This window comes from Neofelis nebulosa, chromosome 13, assembly GCF_028018385.1.
Source record: "Neofelis nebulosa isolate mNeoNeb1 chromosome 13, mNeoNeb1.pri, whole genome shotgun sequence".
In the NCBI taxonomy this organism is placed as follows: Eukaryota; Metazoa; Chordata; class Mammalia; order Carnivora; family Felidae; genus Neofelis; species Neofelis nebulosa.
Window position 1 is genome coordinate 33,906,271 of NC_080794.1, and position 13,655 is coordinate 33,919,925.

At 38.4% G+C, this 13,655-nt stretch overlaps 1 protein-coding gene across 3 annotated transcripts in view; it reads left to right on the forward strand.

Moving 5' to 3' along the window:
- MYPN (myopalladin) overlaps nt 1-13,655 on the forward strand; it is a 118,791-nt gene that overhangs the window by 64,547 nt on the left and 40,589 nt on the right. For all 3 annotated transcript variants that reach the window (XM_058696496.1, XM_058696497.1, XM_058696495.1), the window contains 4 exons: nt 3,371-3,512; nt 5,658-5,681; nt 8,486-8,602; nt 9,089-9,461. In XM_058696496.1, coding sequence (XP_058552479.1) covers nt 3,371-3,512; nt 5,658-5,681; nt 8,486-8,602; nt 9,089-9,461 — 656 coding nt within the window. The remainder of the gene's footprint in view (nt 1-3,370; nt 3,513-5,657; nt 5,682-8,485; nt 8,603-9,088; nt 9,462-13,655) is intronic.

The following is a 13,655-nucleotide window of genomic DNA, read 5'->3' on the forward strand; positions in this document are numbered from 1 at the left end:
ATCCAAATCCAGCCTAAAGCACTATACACATTCACTTGCAACTTCTCTCTCCCAAGGTGCACAAATATCAAGGTGCACTGGATTAAAAAAGGAATAAAATGACAGTATGAACCTTATCACTGATGTCTTTTCACCAATAAGGGAGATGTCCTTTCTTAAGGATGTCCCTGTATTATATTTGTGGGTATAAATCTACTAAGCAGAAACTATGTCCTCTCGACTCACATTTAAAGCACCTGGTACAGTGCTAGGTACAAAGCAGTCACATGGTAATATTTATTCTGTAGTGAATAATTTCTATTTCCGCTAAATAAGCCATTATTGTTTTCATTGCATTGTGGCTTCCGAGTATCTTTAGGAGGAATGAGGGGGAGGGGGGATCCAGTATCAAATGACTGTGGAAGAAATGCTTCTCGAGGTTCTGATTTGTCAAGTCACCCTACAAAGAATGTCTTCCAAGATGATCAGTATGGTGATGACACACAAGACAGATTTGCACTTTGAATACTGTTTACCTCAGGAGGTTATAGACCCTTAGTTCTAGTGACTTTAGTCCAAATCCATAATTCCTAGTTAAGACTAACTTAATCTTTGCTAGTTAGGGAATGTCTCGTTTGTCTTATTTATCTTCAGTGAAGTCAAGATGAATATGATCAGGCCTGTAGACATTTTGCCATTAGTAACTGCCTAAGACTTACTCCTGTGTTAAACATGGCACCATCTGCACGATGTTCAAATGGTGTAATTGGTTTGGACCCTGATATGAATCCGTTCCTTCTCATATTTTTGTAGAAAAGCACAGTTTTCATCAATAATAACTATCATCATCCTTCAAACTATGACTTTCAATAACTTCTTCTAAGTGACTTGTAAGATGACCCTCGGCACTTCTCTTACTGAGTATTGATGGTGTATCAGCTGGAATGAGGTTCCATCTCATATCACAGACACTTAACAGGCATATTACATACACTGTAGTATCTAGGGTATCTTGGCTGGCCTCTTAAATAGAACACAAGTCTTGACCTTCAATGTCAGGTGAATAATTACAGCCAATTAATGTTGTCCTCAATTGTGAGCAACGTATTTTCTCAAGGCTATCCTTTTGCAAGCAGGGCTTTGGTGTAATCTCTACTGATTGAGAATTGGCTGATGTATCTGAACTGAACGGCAAGCCATGTAAGAACATTCTTCTTACTTTCATTTAAAAAGTATGCCATATTTTGGGTCTCCCGGGTGGCTCAGTCCGTTGAGCTTCCAACTTGGGCTCAGGTCATGATCTCATAGTTTGTGTATTTGAGCCCTGCATCGGGTTCGCTATTGTCAGTGCAGAGCCCGCTTGGGATCCTCTGTTTCCTTCTCTTTCTGCCCCTCCCCCGATCACACTCTCTCTCTCAAAAATAAATAAAGATTAAAAAAAAAAACAAAAACGGGATGCCATATTTAATTTATTCAGTCCCTTCTGCCACCACCACCTTTTTTTTCTTGGTTTGGTTTTCTAATTTGTTTGTCTCAAGAAATGAAACTCTATTTTATATGAATCCCATGGAGATATCCAACTGCCATTAGAGTTTTCAATAGGCCTCAAAGCTGCCACGTTAGCACAGAATTTGCTCAGATGTCAGGGTCGAGAGCATATCCTCCAGCTTGCCAGGAGCACCCAAGACTCCTTGATGTTCCCTGCTTATTAAGAATATTTCTTTCTTGGGGCGCCTGGGTGGTGCAGTCGGTTAAGCGTCCGACTTCAGCCAGGTCACGATCTCGCGGTCCGTGAGTTCGAGCCCCGCGTCAGGCTCTGGGCTGATGGCTCAGAGCCTGGAGCCTGTTTCTGCTTCTGTATCTCCCTCTCTCTCTGCCCCTCCCCCGTTCATGCTCTGTCTCTCTCTGTCCCAAAAATAAATTAAAAAAAAAGAATATTTCTTTCTTGTCACTAGAAGATATTGTTGAGGGTATACAAAGAATAATGAGGGGGTTTTTTTTAATCAAATAGTTCCTCATTAATTCAGAGACCCCTCTGTGCAAATCTCATCTTGAATAAAGAACAAAACACTAATGTTGATCTACAGCGCCCCCTGGTTTCCAAAATATCAATTTACACACCTTTAAGGTAAAAGTCATCTACTATATATAGCTAAAGTTGTGTGGTTATCCCCACCCCTAGATTCCTTAGACAAATGCCATGAATATGATGGGACCACGTCATGTACAAAATATCATAAATTTTACATAAAATAGCTACAAATAATCACAGAATATTTATAATAGTGAATGACAAAAGCAAAAATAAATAAATAAAACACCAGCTTTCCCCTTCTCTGATGCAGGAGCCAGTATTTCCTTAATACAGACCCCCAAATGTAATAATAGAAAGCCTTGCAGCATTTGTTACTAATAGAGCTTGTGGAGGAAGTTAATCATAACCTTTCCATGTTTATAATGTTTGGGCTAACATTAGAAACAAAAATATGCCACACACACGCCAAAGAATTTCATAATCGAAGTACCAGCTACACAAATGAATGTGTGACTTTAAGCTCACAAATCACAACTGAAAGACTGGTTATGAATGGAAAATGTGAGTTCCATTCTCCCAAAGAGTCTATTATAGAATATATTGATATGTTATCATTCAAAGTGGTTTTCTAAACCTTTTTTCATGGATGTGTGCAAAAGCATTTAACAATGCCTTCACAAAATTACAACATATTTTATTATGACATAAGACTCCACTTGTGACTATGATTTTAAAGAGATTGTCATTGTTTATATCCCTCAATAGATCGTTGAAACTGTACTGTAAAGAACACATAAGGAAAACAAGATAATAAAATGAAAGACAATTTCCGGGACTACAGTATGTAAACAAGGCAAAGCCAGGCAAATAGAGTCAGTTACTTGAGCTACAGAGATGTCCCACCTCATGAGCAGTGACATTTTTGTGTGGAAAAATACATTACCACCATGTTGACTGCACCTAATAAGATATTCCTGCAGATTTCTTAAATTGTCATTATTTCTGGAAAACAAACTCCACTTGGGCATTTAAGAACAGAGGTATTTTACCAAAAATCAGCATTTTTGCAAACCCTCAAAATGTTTCACTTAGTATTTAATAAAGTTGTCTGGTACAACAACAGAGAGGAAAAAGAAGAGGATAATGAGGGTAAAGCTTCATATGGGCTCAGTTGATTGATTCTATCTTCCAAAATAGACTCAATGAATATCCACAGAATTGGAGCTGCTGGAGATGTAGAAGATTTGGAGAAAAACCAAATGTGAAGGCGACAGTATCTTTTTCTAAAATTCAGCACTGGAACTAGATTCCAAAAATGTATAGTCTTTGGTTTTAACAATATTCTTTTCATTATAGATGTTACAAAATTTATCAGCCTCTGAAGGTCAGCTGGTTGTCTTTGAATGCAGAGTCAAAGGAGCTCCATCTCCTAAAGTTGAGTGGTATAGAGAAGGGACCTTAATAGAAGATTCTCCAGATTTTAGAATTTTACAGAAAAGTAAGTTGATACTTTCAAATTATTTTTCAGATAATTTTAATGAATTTATTGTGTTCATTTATTTCTATAACTTTTTAACAATTAATTGAAATATAAGTAAAAGAATAAAAGAAAAATTACTTGTAATCATAATCCTCTGAACTAAACCCAATTAATATTTTGTTGTATATTCCCCCCAAATTTCTCCATGCATATGTTTTTTAAAAATAAAAAAATCATACTTTTTTGTAAATTGATTTTTTACTCAACATTTCATGAACATCCTTTGATGTTAATAAATATACTTTCTTTTAAAAACAACTCAGTACAGGGGCGCCTGGGTGGCGCAGTCGGTTAAGCGTCCGACTTCAGCCAGGTCACGATCTCGCGGTCCGTGAGTTCGAGCCCCGCGTCAGGCTCTGGGCTGATGGCTCGGAGCCTGGAGCCTGTTTCCGATTCTGTGTCTCCCTCTCTCTCTGCCCCTCTCCCGCCCGTTCATGCTCTGTCTCTCTCTGTCCCAAAAATAAATAAAAAATGTTGAAAAAAAAAAATTAAAAAAAAAAAAAACAACTCAGTACAAAAATAAAATAAATCAGTACAATCAATTTATATTATTTAATCTCCTGTTGAACATTTAGATTGTTCAAAAATTTTTAATTTTATAGACTGCTTAAATGCATGTAACAGAAAATATTTGTGAGTATCTATAGAATAAAGAGAACTAGAATTGCTAGTATAAATTTACCTCTTTTAGGCTTTCAATGTATATTGCCAAAATGCCATGCCAAAAGGTTGAACCAAATTGAGGATAATCACATAATAGATCGTCCAGTCTGGGACACCTTGGAAGTGAAAGAGGGGCACCTGGCTTAGTCAGTGGAGCATGCAACTCTTAATATCAGGGTTGTGAGTTCGAGCCCCACACTGGGTGTAGAAATAACTTAAAAATAAGATCTTTAATTAAAAAAAAAAAAGTGAAAGATACTGCTCTTAGTTACACAGAGATTCCAGGAATAAAACAGGCCTATCCCAAATGTACTGGGGCATGTGTTGTCCAAGCCGTATTTATTCTATACAACCAGCACTATATGGAAATGCCATTTGTCTCATGCCTTCACTAACAATGGATATTAAACATTTTTTTAATATTCACTAATTTTATAGGCCCAAAATGGGAACAATTGTTTTAATCTATACTTCACTAATTAGATGTGAAGTGGAACTTTTTCTCATGTTTATTGGGTCTTTATATTTCTTTATTTTAAAATTACCTGTTATATCCTTTGCTTAATTTCATATTGAAGTTCTGTTCTTTTTTATAGTAAGAATTATTTATATATTCAAGTGGTTAGTTCTTCTTTTTCTTATCATGTGGTGCTTTCACCTTGACCCATTTTGGTCACAAAATACACTGAAATTTATTTGCTTTTCTGTTAATTTGTTTCTGCCTATCACTGATGTATGAATCAAACTGCTGTCAAGTTTAACAGCAGTAGCAACAACGATAATGTAATCTGAATACCATTTAAACTGAGAAAAAAAAAACTTGAATAGTTGTATCAGTGTAGAAGGTCATAACTAAGTTTAACAACTGTTACTGAATACCTGTAATTAAACACCATGGTATTCAGTACCATGCTGGCACTTTCAGGAATGTCAAAGAATTCTAAGACAAAGACCCTGCCCTCTTGTTATTTATCCTGAGGCTCTTAATATTAGAAACCTTAGAGCAGGAGGTACAGTCTATGTTTCATTAGGATGTGAGAACCCAAAGCCAAGAATGAGCTCTCAGTCTTCACAAATTTGAAACTTGTGTTTCAGATGAGGCTGAATGGGTACCAGTAAAAGCAAGTCATTCCTAAAACCCTAACTCAGTAACTTCTCCTCACCTATGGCTTTATGTGTCCCAAGTGAAAACCAGGTGTGTCCCAAAATACAGCAACATCATATTGTTAGCAGCTCTCTTGTGGCCCTGCTGTGACAGCTGCCCTGGCCCTGTGGAGGTCATTGGTGCTTAGGTCATTGTACTTTCACATTTACAAATTAACCTTATCAGATCACTCATGAATATACAAGAGACTGAAGTTCTATAGGAAGCTTCTGATGAAAATATAGACTCTTAGTAAAATAAATGCTTAGAATCTTTTCATTTTTCTTTTCTTTTAGAACCGCGATCCATGGCAGAACCAGGTAAAGATCATTTTAATTTGTTAGCTTATGATCTGTGGTTTTACATACATATAAATATATACACATAAATCAGTGATTTTATATATATTATATAAATAATAAAACATTGGAGTTACACCGGTGTCAAGAAAAAAATGAAAAATAAGGTTTTAGAAAAAAGATTCCAACCAACTCTAGCTATTACTGAAGGAGAAGGAAAGGAGGGGAGCATATGCAAATTTGAAGTTTATATCGAATACTGAATATGAATGCAGTTAGTTCTTGGTTATTGAGGGATGTTTCTTGGGAATATTTTCCCTCTTTGGCTCCTACACGTGACCTCCCGAAACTGGGCAGAGCAATTTCCATGACGCTAGATCAATTCCAACTTCACAGCTTATGTGGCTCAAAACTCACCCACCAGATTTTGAAATTTGCAGAAGCAACCTATTCATGATGTTATTAGATTTGGTTAGGAAGATACCAAAATGACATGGGAGTGACAGTAGGTGAAGTTTTACTTCTAGAAAATACAAGTTACTCACAAACCACAGCAGAAATATCTGAAAGTCTTCTCTGTAATTACCCTGGAGAATTAGATTGTATTTGTACCCCTGGGTAAGAATGATGGTTTGGGATTTTATTATTATAGTTCTCTCTTGTGAAAAATGAATGAAAGGTATTCCAGAAGTAGACCTTGAACATCCATGTTGCACAGCCCTACAATAGGTCCTTGGGGATACATAGCAAAGACCAGAGCAGCCTTACTGTTGCATTGCTTGTACTGAAGTGGTGTTTTTCCCCTTGAAAATATGCCACGTTTTTGGGACACCTGGTTGGCTCAGTTGGTTAAGTGTCTGACTCTTGATTTCAGCTCAGGTCATGATCTCAGGGTTCATGAGATGGAGCCCCAAGCTGGACTCTGTGCTGGGCATGGAGCCTGTTTAAGATTCTCTCTTTTCCTTTCTCTCTGCCCGTTGCACACATCCCCAATCTCTCTCTTAGATAGATAGATAGATAGATAGATAGATAGATAGATAGATAGATAAAAGAAAATATTTCAGGTTTTGACACTTTCATTCAGAGTGGAGCAGACTTTTCCACTAGGCAATCTCATACACAAAATCATTTCAGAGTCACCCCAAAAGGGTCCCTTCCCAAAACAAGTCCCGCCTTTCCCAGATCCATGGTCTACATTTCATAGCCAGAGACCTCTTGTCCATCTTATATATGCAAATACCCTTTGGACACAAAATACTTTATTTTATCAGGCACATACAGTGTAGTGTGAATAAATTTATCAGATCATTTTCTGAAAGTGATCCCTGAAAGCTGAGAGTATAAATGTTTGGGAAGGGGAACAGAGAGAAGAAAGCATAGGCCGAGGACTCAGAAAAAGGACAGAGAGACACCAAAACTAAACTTTGCCTCTCCATCATTTAGGATTCTTGAGCAGCGATGAAGAAGACCTAACTAAAAGTTAGCATTAAGAAAAGCTAAGCATTAAGAAAAATGTATTTTCTCACATAGCAAGGTGCCCTGAGAAATGGCAGTCTTGAGATTGGATGATTTAGCATCTCTAAGGCCATCATGGCCCATTTCCCATTCCACTAGCTTCAGGTTTAGCCTTGTTTTACTCATCTACCCAAGACAGCTGCCACAGTTTTTGGGTATTGCATGCAGATGACCCACTGCACAGGCAAAAATAGGGAACAATGCTCTCTTTTGTTCTCTTTAAAGAGCAGGAAAACTTTCCTATAAACTCACCAAGAGATTTTCTTCCTGTTTTACTGACTGTAATTGTGTGGTGCATGATATCACTTAGCAAGGATAGAGTTAATATGACTGGCTTAGCATGACCAATCATGATTCACCACCTGAGACTGGCAGAGGCCAAGTTGCCCTGAAGCACATGACCACTTCAAAGAGGGTGGACAAAGCCAGAATTCTATTAGTCAGGAGGAAGATGAAGAGCTATGGAGCAGGTACTCAACACTGTCTGCTGCGACCTCCTGTCCCTCCTAATACAACCATGCTTTGTTAGTTTTGTTTTCAGCGTCAGGTCTACTAAGTGGTAATTGATGGTTTATGCTACCATCTTATACCTCTCTTCATTAGCTGTCAAGGATTATCTAACCATAATAATTTTAGGCTATAATCACATGGTTCATTGTGGGAATCACTTTTGTAGTTATTCAAAGGGGGTCCATGCTGTATATTAAAGTAATCAATAAGAATTGCCATAGCATTGCAAAGGGAAAAAAATGCATTGTGCTCTTCTTTCACCCAGAATTTCAAACTACTTCATCAGCTAATTACTATTAGCTCAGCAAAATATTTCTTGTCCAAAGTTGTGGTCTTCATTTAAAATTACCTCAGTGCAAAATTCCCCACAGACATAATGAGAGTCCTAGATTTAAAAATGTTTTATTAATTGTTTTACTTCACACAAATCTCCTTCTGCTTTAACTCCTAACTTGTTCTTGTAATTTTTAAGTTTATTGTTTCTCAGTTCTATTTTTGTCATCTGGACTGATGACAAAAAATAGAAAATAACCTGAGAATTGACAACATATTAAGATATCGTATTATCATAAAATCCTCTTGCCAATAGTCTGTGTGAAGTTTTTTGTTCTACATCCTTGGGTTCACTTTAGCCTGCTCATCAGTCAATTCAATCAGGTAATTGGACTAATTATTTTCAAACAATTAATAGAATCTACTTCTTACATTGACTTCTGTAGAATGATCACTTGATATCAGTAAATTTTGTAATTCCATTTCTATAATTGAGTGAGTAACCATTCTGTTTTACTGGCATTTAGAGGAGATATGTACTTTGGTCATTGCTGAGGTGTTTGCAGAAGACTCTGGGTGCTTCACCTGTACGGCGAGCAACAAATATGGCACAGTGTCAAGCATCGCACAACTCGACGTAAGAGGTAAGGGCCCTTGAAATGCCAGAACAATTTAGACCATGACTTTGAAATATGAGTAGGGAGTGTTTGCATTATCCTTCTTTACTGGTTTTCTTATGAAGCTAGCTTGGTTCTCCTAAAAGAAATTTGAATTGTCAAGGAAAATGTTCTTAAACGATTTCCAATTTTTTCAATTTCTTATTGCACTTATGACCACCACCACTATCCATTATCCTACTGCTATCTATTCTGTTCCCTAAGAAAACATCTCCTTGGTCTTATATAAACTTTGAATATTCTTTCCAAAATGGTACTTAGATTTTTAGTTTAGTTTTTTCCTGTATCTGCACCATTTTTTAATGCCCCAGATTATGGTCATTGTTTTTGACAAGCATTCTCCCATTAGCATACTCATCTGGTTTGGACACATGCCCCCAGCTCACAGTTATAATCTTATCTCAGTCTTATTGAGTGAGGCTAACAGCTCAGGTCCTTTTGTTGTCCTTTCAGGAAATGAAGACCTCAGAAATAATGGGTCTCTTCACCCAGCCAACTCCACCACCAACCTGGCTGTTATTGAGCAACAGCCATCCCCACCCAACCCAGAGCCTCCTTCTGTGGAACAACCCCCTAAACCCAAACTTGAAGGGGTTCTAGTAAACCATAATGAGCCCCGGTCCAGCTCGAGGATTGGGCTCCGTGTGCACTTCAACCTGCCTGAAGATGACAAAGGAAGTGAAGCATCTTCTGAGGGTGGCGTGGTGACCACCAACCAGACAAGGCCTGATTCTTTCCCAGAGAGATTCAATGGACAGGCAGCAAAAATCCCTGAGCCTTCTTCGCCTGTCAAAGAACCCCCTCCAGTTCTGGCCAAACCCAAACTGTAAGTAAGAAGTAGAATGGATGACCCAGGGTGCCTGTGAGCTTCTCTGAATGTGCCCTTAAAAATAATGGTGCTGAAAAAGGGAATTATGAAATGAGAAAATACACTTTATTTTTTTTTTATGCTTATTTATTTCTGAGAGAGAGAGAAACAGAACACAAGCAGGGGAGGGGCAGAGAGAGAGAGGGAGACACAGAATCTGAAGCAGGCTCCAGGCTCTGGGCTGTCAGCATAGAGACCAACGGGGCTCTAACCCACCAGCCATGAGATCATGACCTGAGCTGAAGACAGCTTAACACACTGAGCCACTCAGACACCCTGAGAAAATACACTTTAAATGCTTTGCAAACCATAAATCCTTACATCAATGTTAGTGTACTATCACCACCATCCTTACTGTCAAATATTCTACCTTTGAGAAATGTTACACCTAATGTTACCCCTAAACTAGCTGATAAAGATGTTTGTCTAATGTTAGAGGGCTCCAGCTGAAGCACTTCTACACTCTTTTTATAAACCTTTTCTTGCATCTAATATTCCTTATAGTCTGTAATTTTATTCTTACCTTTCCCATTTCTGCTTCAACTAAAGCGTTTGTAGTCACTATGGAAAACATATTTAGTACTTGTTCTTTGCTATGGCTGGATATGCTGTAGTGACCACAGTAGGTTTTGTATAAATATAATGGGGATGAAAGAATGGAGGAGTCATGATCTTCAGACTCCCATTGGGGACTGATACGCTGTCGCCCTAACCCCCGAGAGAGCCTCCAGTGGAGCCATGCTGCAATGTTTAATGCTTATCCATTATAAAGCAAACACAGAACATGATACTACTCCTATGTTCTGTTTGATCCACATGTCAAAATTATAAAAATTATATTTATAATTACATAATCCTTTAAATGTCAACATTAAAACTTATACTAACAGTGCTCCCCTCATGAGTTTCTCTGTGCAAAACACAAGATGTTCATTGGAAGCAGGTCATGTTTAGTTTTATATTCTTCTCACTACCACATAAGGCAAAATTCTGAGCATGAAATTAAATGTTATGAAACATGCCTCTTGGAAAATCACATCCAAAAATGTCTCTGTCCCCTGAAAGTTCTACCGGTCACAGGAAATAGGAATCCACTGAAACAAAAAGAGGGAATGGGTTATTGTAGAGAAATAGGCAAGAATGGGAAACAAAAGGCAGCCTGGAGAATCCCTGCCTGGAGAAGGATAACCCAAGCCTCTGTCCACCACTCATTCTCTGTCTTTAGCACCTCCTTGCTTCTTTGCATATCCTCTCCAATCCTCTCTTTGGAGACTCATCAATTCATACCTGGCCCATCATGGCATGTCCCATTCTACAATTTATGTCAAGTTCTACTGCTAATTAAATTGTTCATAGCAGTTCAATTCCAAATACCAGCTGATCCAGCCTAATCAGGTGCAAAGGATTTATGTTTGGAGAAAAGAAGAGTCAAATGGATGGAATCAGAACTGTGAAGGGCAGCAGGGTGGGGAGTGGGGGAATTTTTCAGAAAAGGGAGTTTTTGGAACAGGTAACCCAAAACAATTTCCTTGGGGATTGCCTTTTTTGTAGGATCTGCTCTTACCCGGAGACTATTCAGGGGCTATTAGGTATGTCAGTTAGGACTAGGTGTAGGTTCATGTTGCAGAAACCCCAAACAAATGGTGGGTTACATACATGAGGGTTTTTCTCTTAAATTTTTTTTTAATTTTTTTAAATGTTTTATTTTTGACAGAAAGAGAGAGAGAGAGAGACAGAGCATGAGCAGGGGAGGGGCAGAGAGAGAGGGAGACACAGAATCTGAAGCAGGCTCCAGGCTCCGAGCTGTCAGCACAGAGCCTGACATGGGGCTCCAACTCACAGACCGCGAGATCATGACCTGAGCTGAAGTCGGACGCTCAACTGACTGAGCCACCCAGGCACCCCGAGGGTTTTTCTCTTAAATAAAGGAATTAGATGAACAGTCTAGGGCTGTTACAGTGGTTCCATAGTCATTGATAACCCAGTCTCCTGTCTTCTGCTCTGCCACCTTCAACACTGGCTTCTTCTCCAGATCCCTTCATGGTCCAGGGTGGCTGATAGTGTAGTCATCACATCTGATTTCAAGCTGCAAGAAGGGCAAATGGGTGAAGTCCTGATGTCAAACTTCTTTCAAGGAACCTTCTTAGGTCTTACCCAAAATTTTGTGCTTGCATCTCATTGGCCAGAACTCAGTCACATGGTGTACTAGCTGAAAAAGAGACTAGGATGTGTAGTCCTTGGCTGCATATATTGCCTCCTTGAATAAAATCAAGCTCTTTTACAAAGGGAAGAATTAAGTAGTCAGTCAGCAGTATCTGCCACATGAGACTTTCAATAAATATAATAATTCTTTCTACTAAGTTATGTAGTCACACCCTCTATAAATCAAGTCCTGAGGGCTATATAATTCTTTAATCTTTTTTGCCTTCCTTAAGTTTTCTCTTAATTGTGTGTGAGGCTTGTATTCGTAGAGGTATGAATATATATGTTCATGTGCACCTGTGTCTACAATATTTTCTTACTGGTTTTGACTTCTTTGGTTTTAATCTTTTAGGTTTTGCAATAAAATGTATCGACTCTCTGAATAATCTTGAGGATACAATTTTCTGTTTGTTCCTTCAATTTGCCATCATACAGGAAATAGACATAATTCCTACAGATATTAAAACTGGAAAATAAAGAGAAACTGTCATTTTTAAACACTGTATCTTCAAAGCCTAAATAACTCAGACTTTGAAATTTTCGACTTGAATTCAAGCTGTCTAGAGCAGTGATTCTTCATGCTGGCTACACTCTAGATAAAATGTGGAGCTTTTAAAAAATATTTATGCCTTCCATCCCGACTAAATCAGAATACCTCCACAGACTATTTTAATGTTCAGCCAGTTTGGAAACTACTGACCCAAAGTTGGAGAGTCTGAGTTACAACCCTTTATCCTTCCACCCCACCCCATACACACATCCCACCACACTCAGGAAACAACAATAATTAACATTTAAAGTGAGTAAAATGTCAGACAAATATCAGAATGTACTGGAAAAGCCTATGTTTGGAAGACAAGTGTTTTTTTAAAGCAGTGGTTCTCAGCCCTGGTTGCATATAAGAACCACCTAGAGCCTTGCTATTCACAGCACTGGCATCACCTGGGAGCTTGATAGAAATGCAGACTCTCAGGTCCCTCTCCAGCCTTGAATCAGAAGCTGGGTGTGGGGGCAAGGAGGGCAGAATCTGTGTTTCAACAAGCCCTCCAGAGGCTTCTGAGGCTCACTAAAGTTTAAGATAAGAACAACTGACCTACATTTAAAAAGATAATAATAACTAGGCCTGGATCTTTTCCCCGGCCGATTGACCCTCTGAGCAATGGTGTCTAAATCATTGAGGTTTGTTTGTCTCTTGGTGATTCTCTTGGTGATTCTCCCAGCTTGGTTGCCACTGGTAAAAACACAGCTAAAAGCCAATTGCAGAGACATATTTACTCAGAATTAGTTATCCTAATCAGTGATGTGCTGGCAAATGTTTTAACAACGGATGGAGACGGGAAAGCCCTGATTTCTAGCGTTTGCCAATTCTCTCCCACCATGTTCTATTTCAGGCTGCTAAAGCAAGGTCATTGAACTGGGAATTGGAATGAGATGTGCACAATCTGCTCTCCAGAACAATCGAGAGCCAGCTCCGTCCAGCACACACTGCCTGAAATTTTTGTTTCCAAAATTGCTTTCAAAAGTACTTGATACAGTATCCCAAGTTTTTTGTTGTTGTTGTTTAGTCATTAAGCCTTTTTATCTCAGCAGTTCAAAACCCCTAAGAAATTCTTTTGTATCCCAGAAACCACAACATGAAGCATTCTTACAAATCTGAAACTTTAATCTTCATTCTTAGGAATCTTGAAATTGATACATATAGTTCAGAAACTAAAGAATAGCCATCATTTATTGGTTACTTCTATGTTTTAGGTGCTTTATCAATTCTCACAACAATGTTGAGATATTACTTATTCCTGTTTTATTTATAAGGGAATCGGGGTCAGAAAAAATGCAGAAACTCCCCAAAGCCATACAGATAATGAGTGGCAGAGCCAGGATTAGGACCTAAGTCTGTCTGCCTGCAGAAACCATATTCTTGAGCATTGTGTTTAAATTATTTTGTGGCAA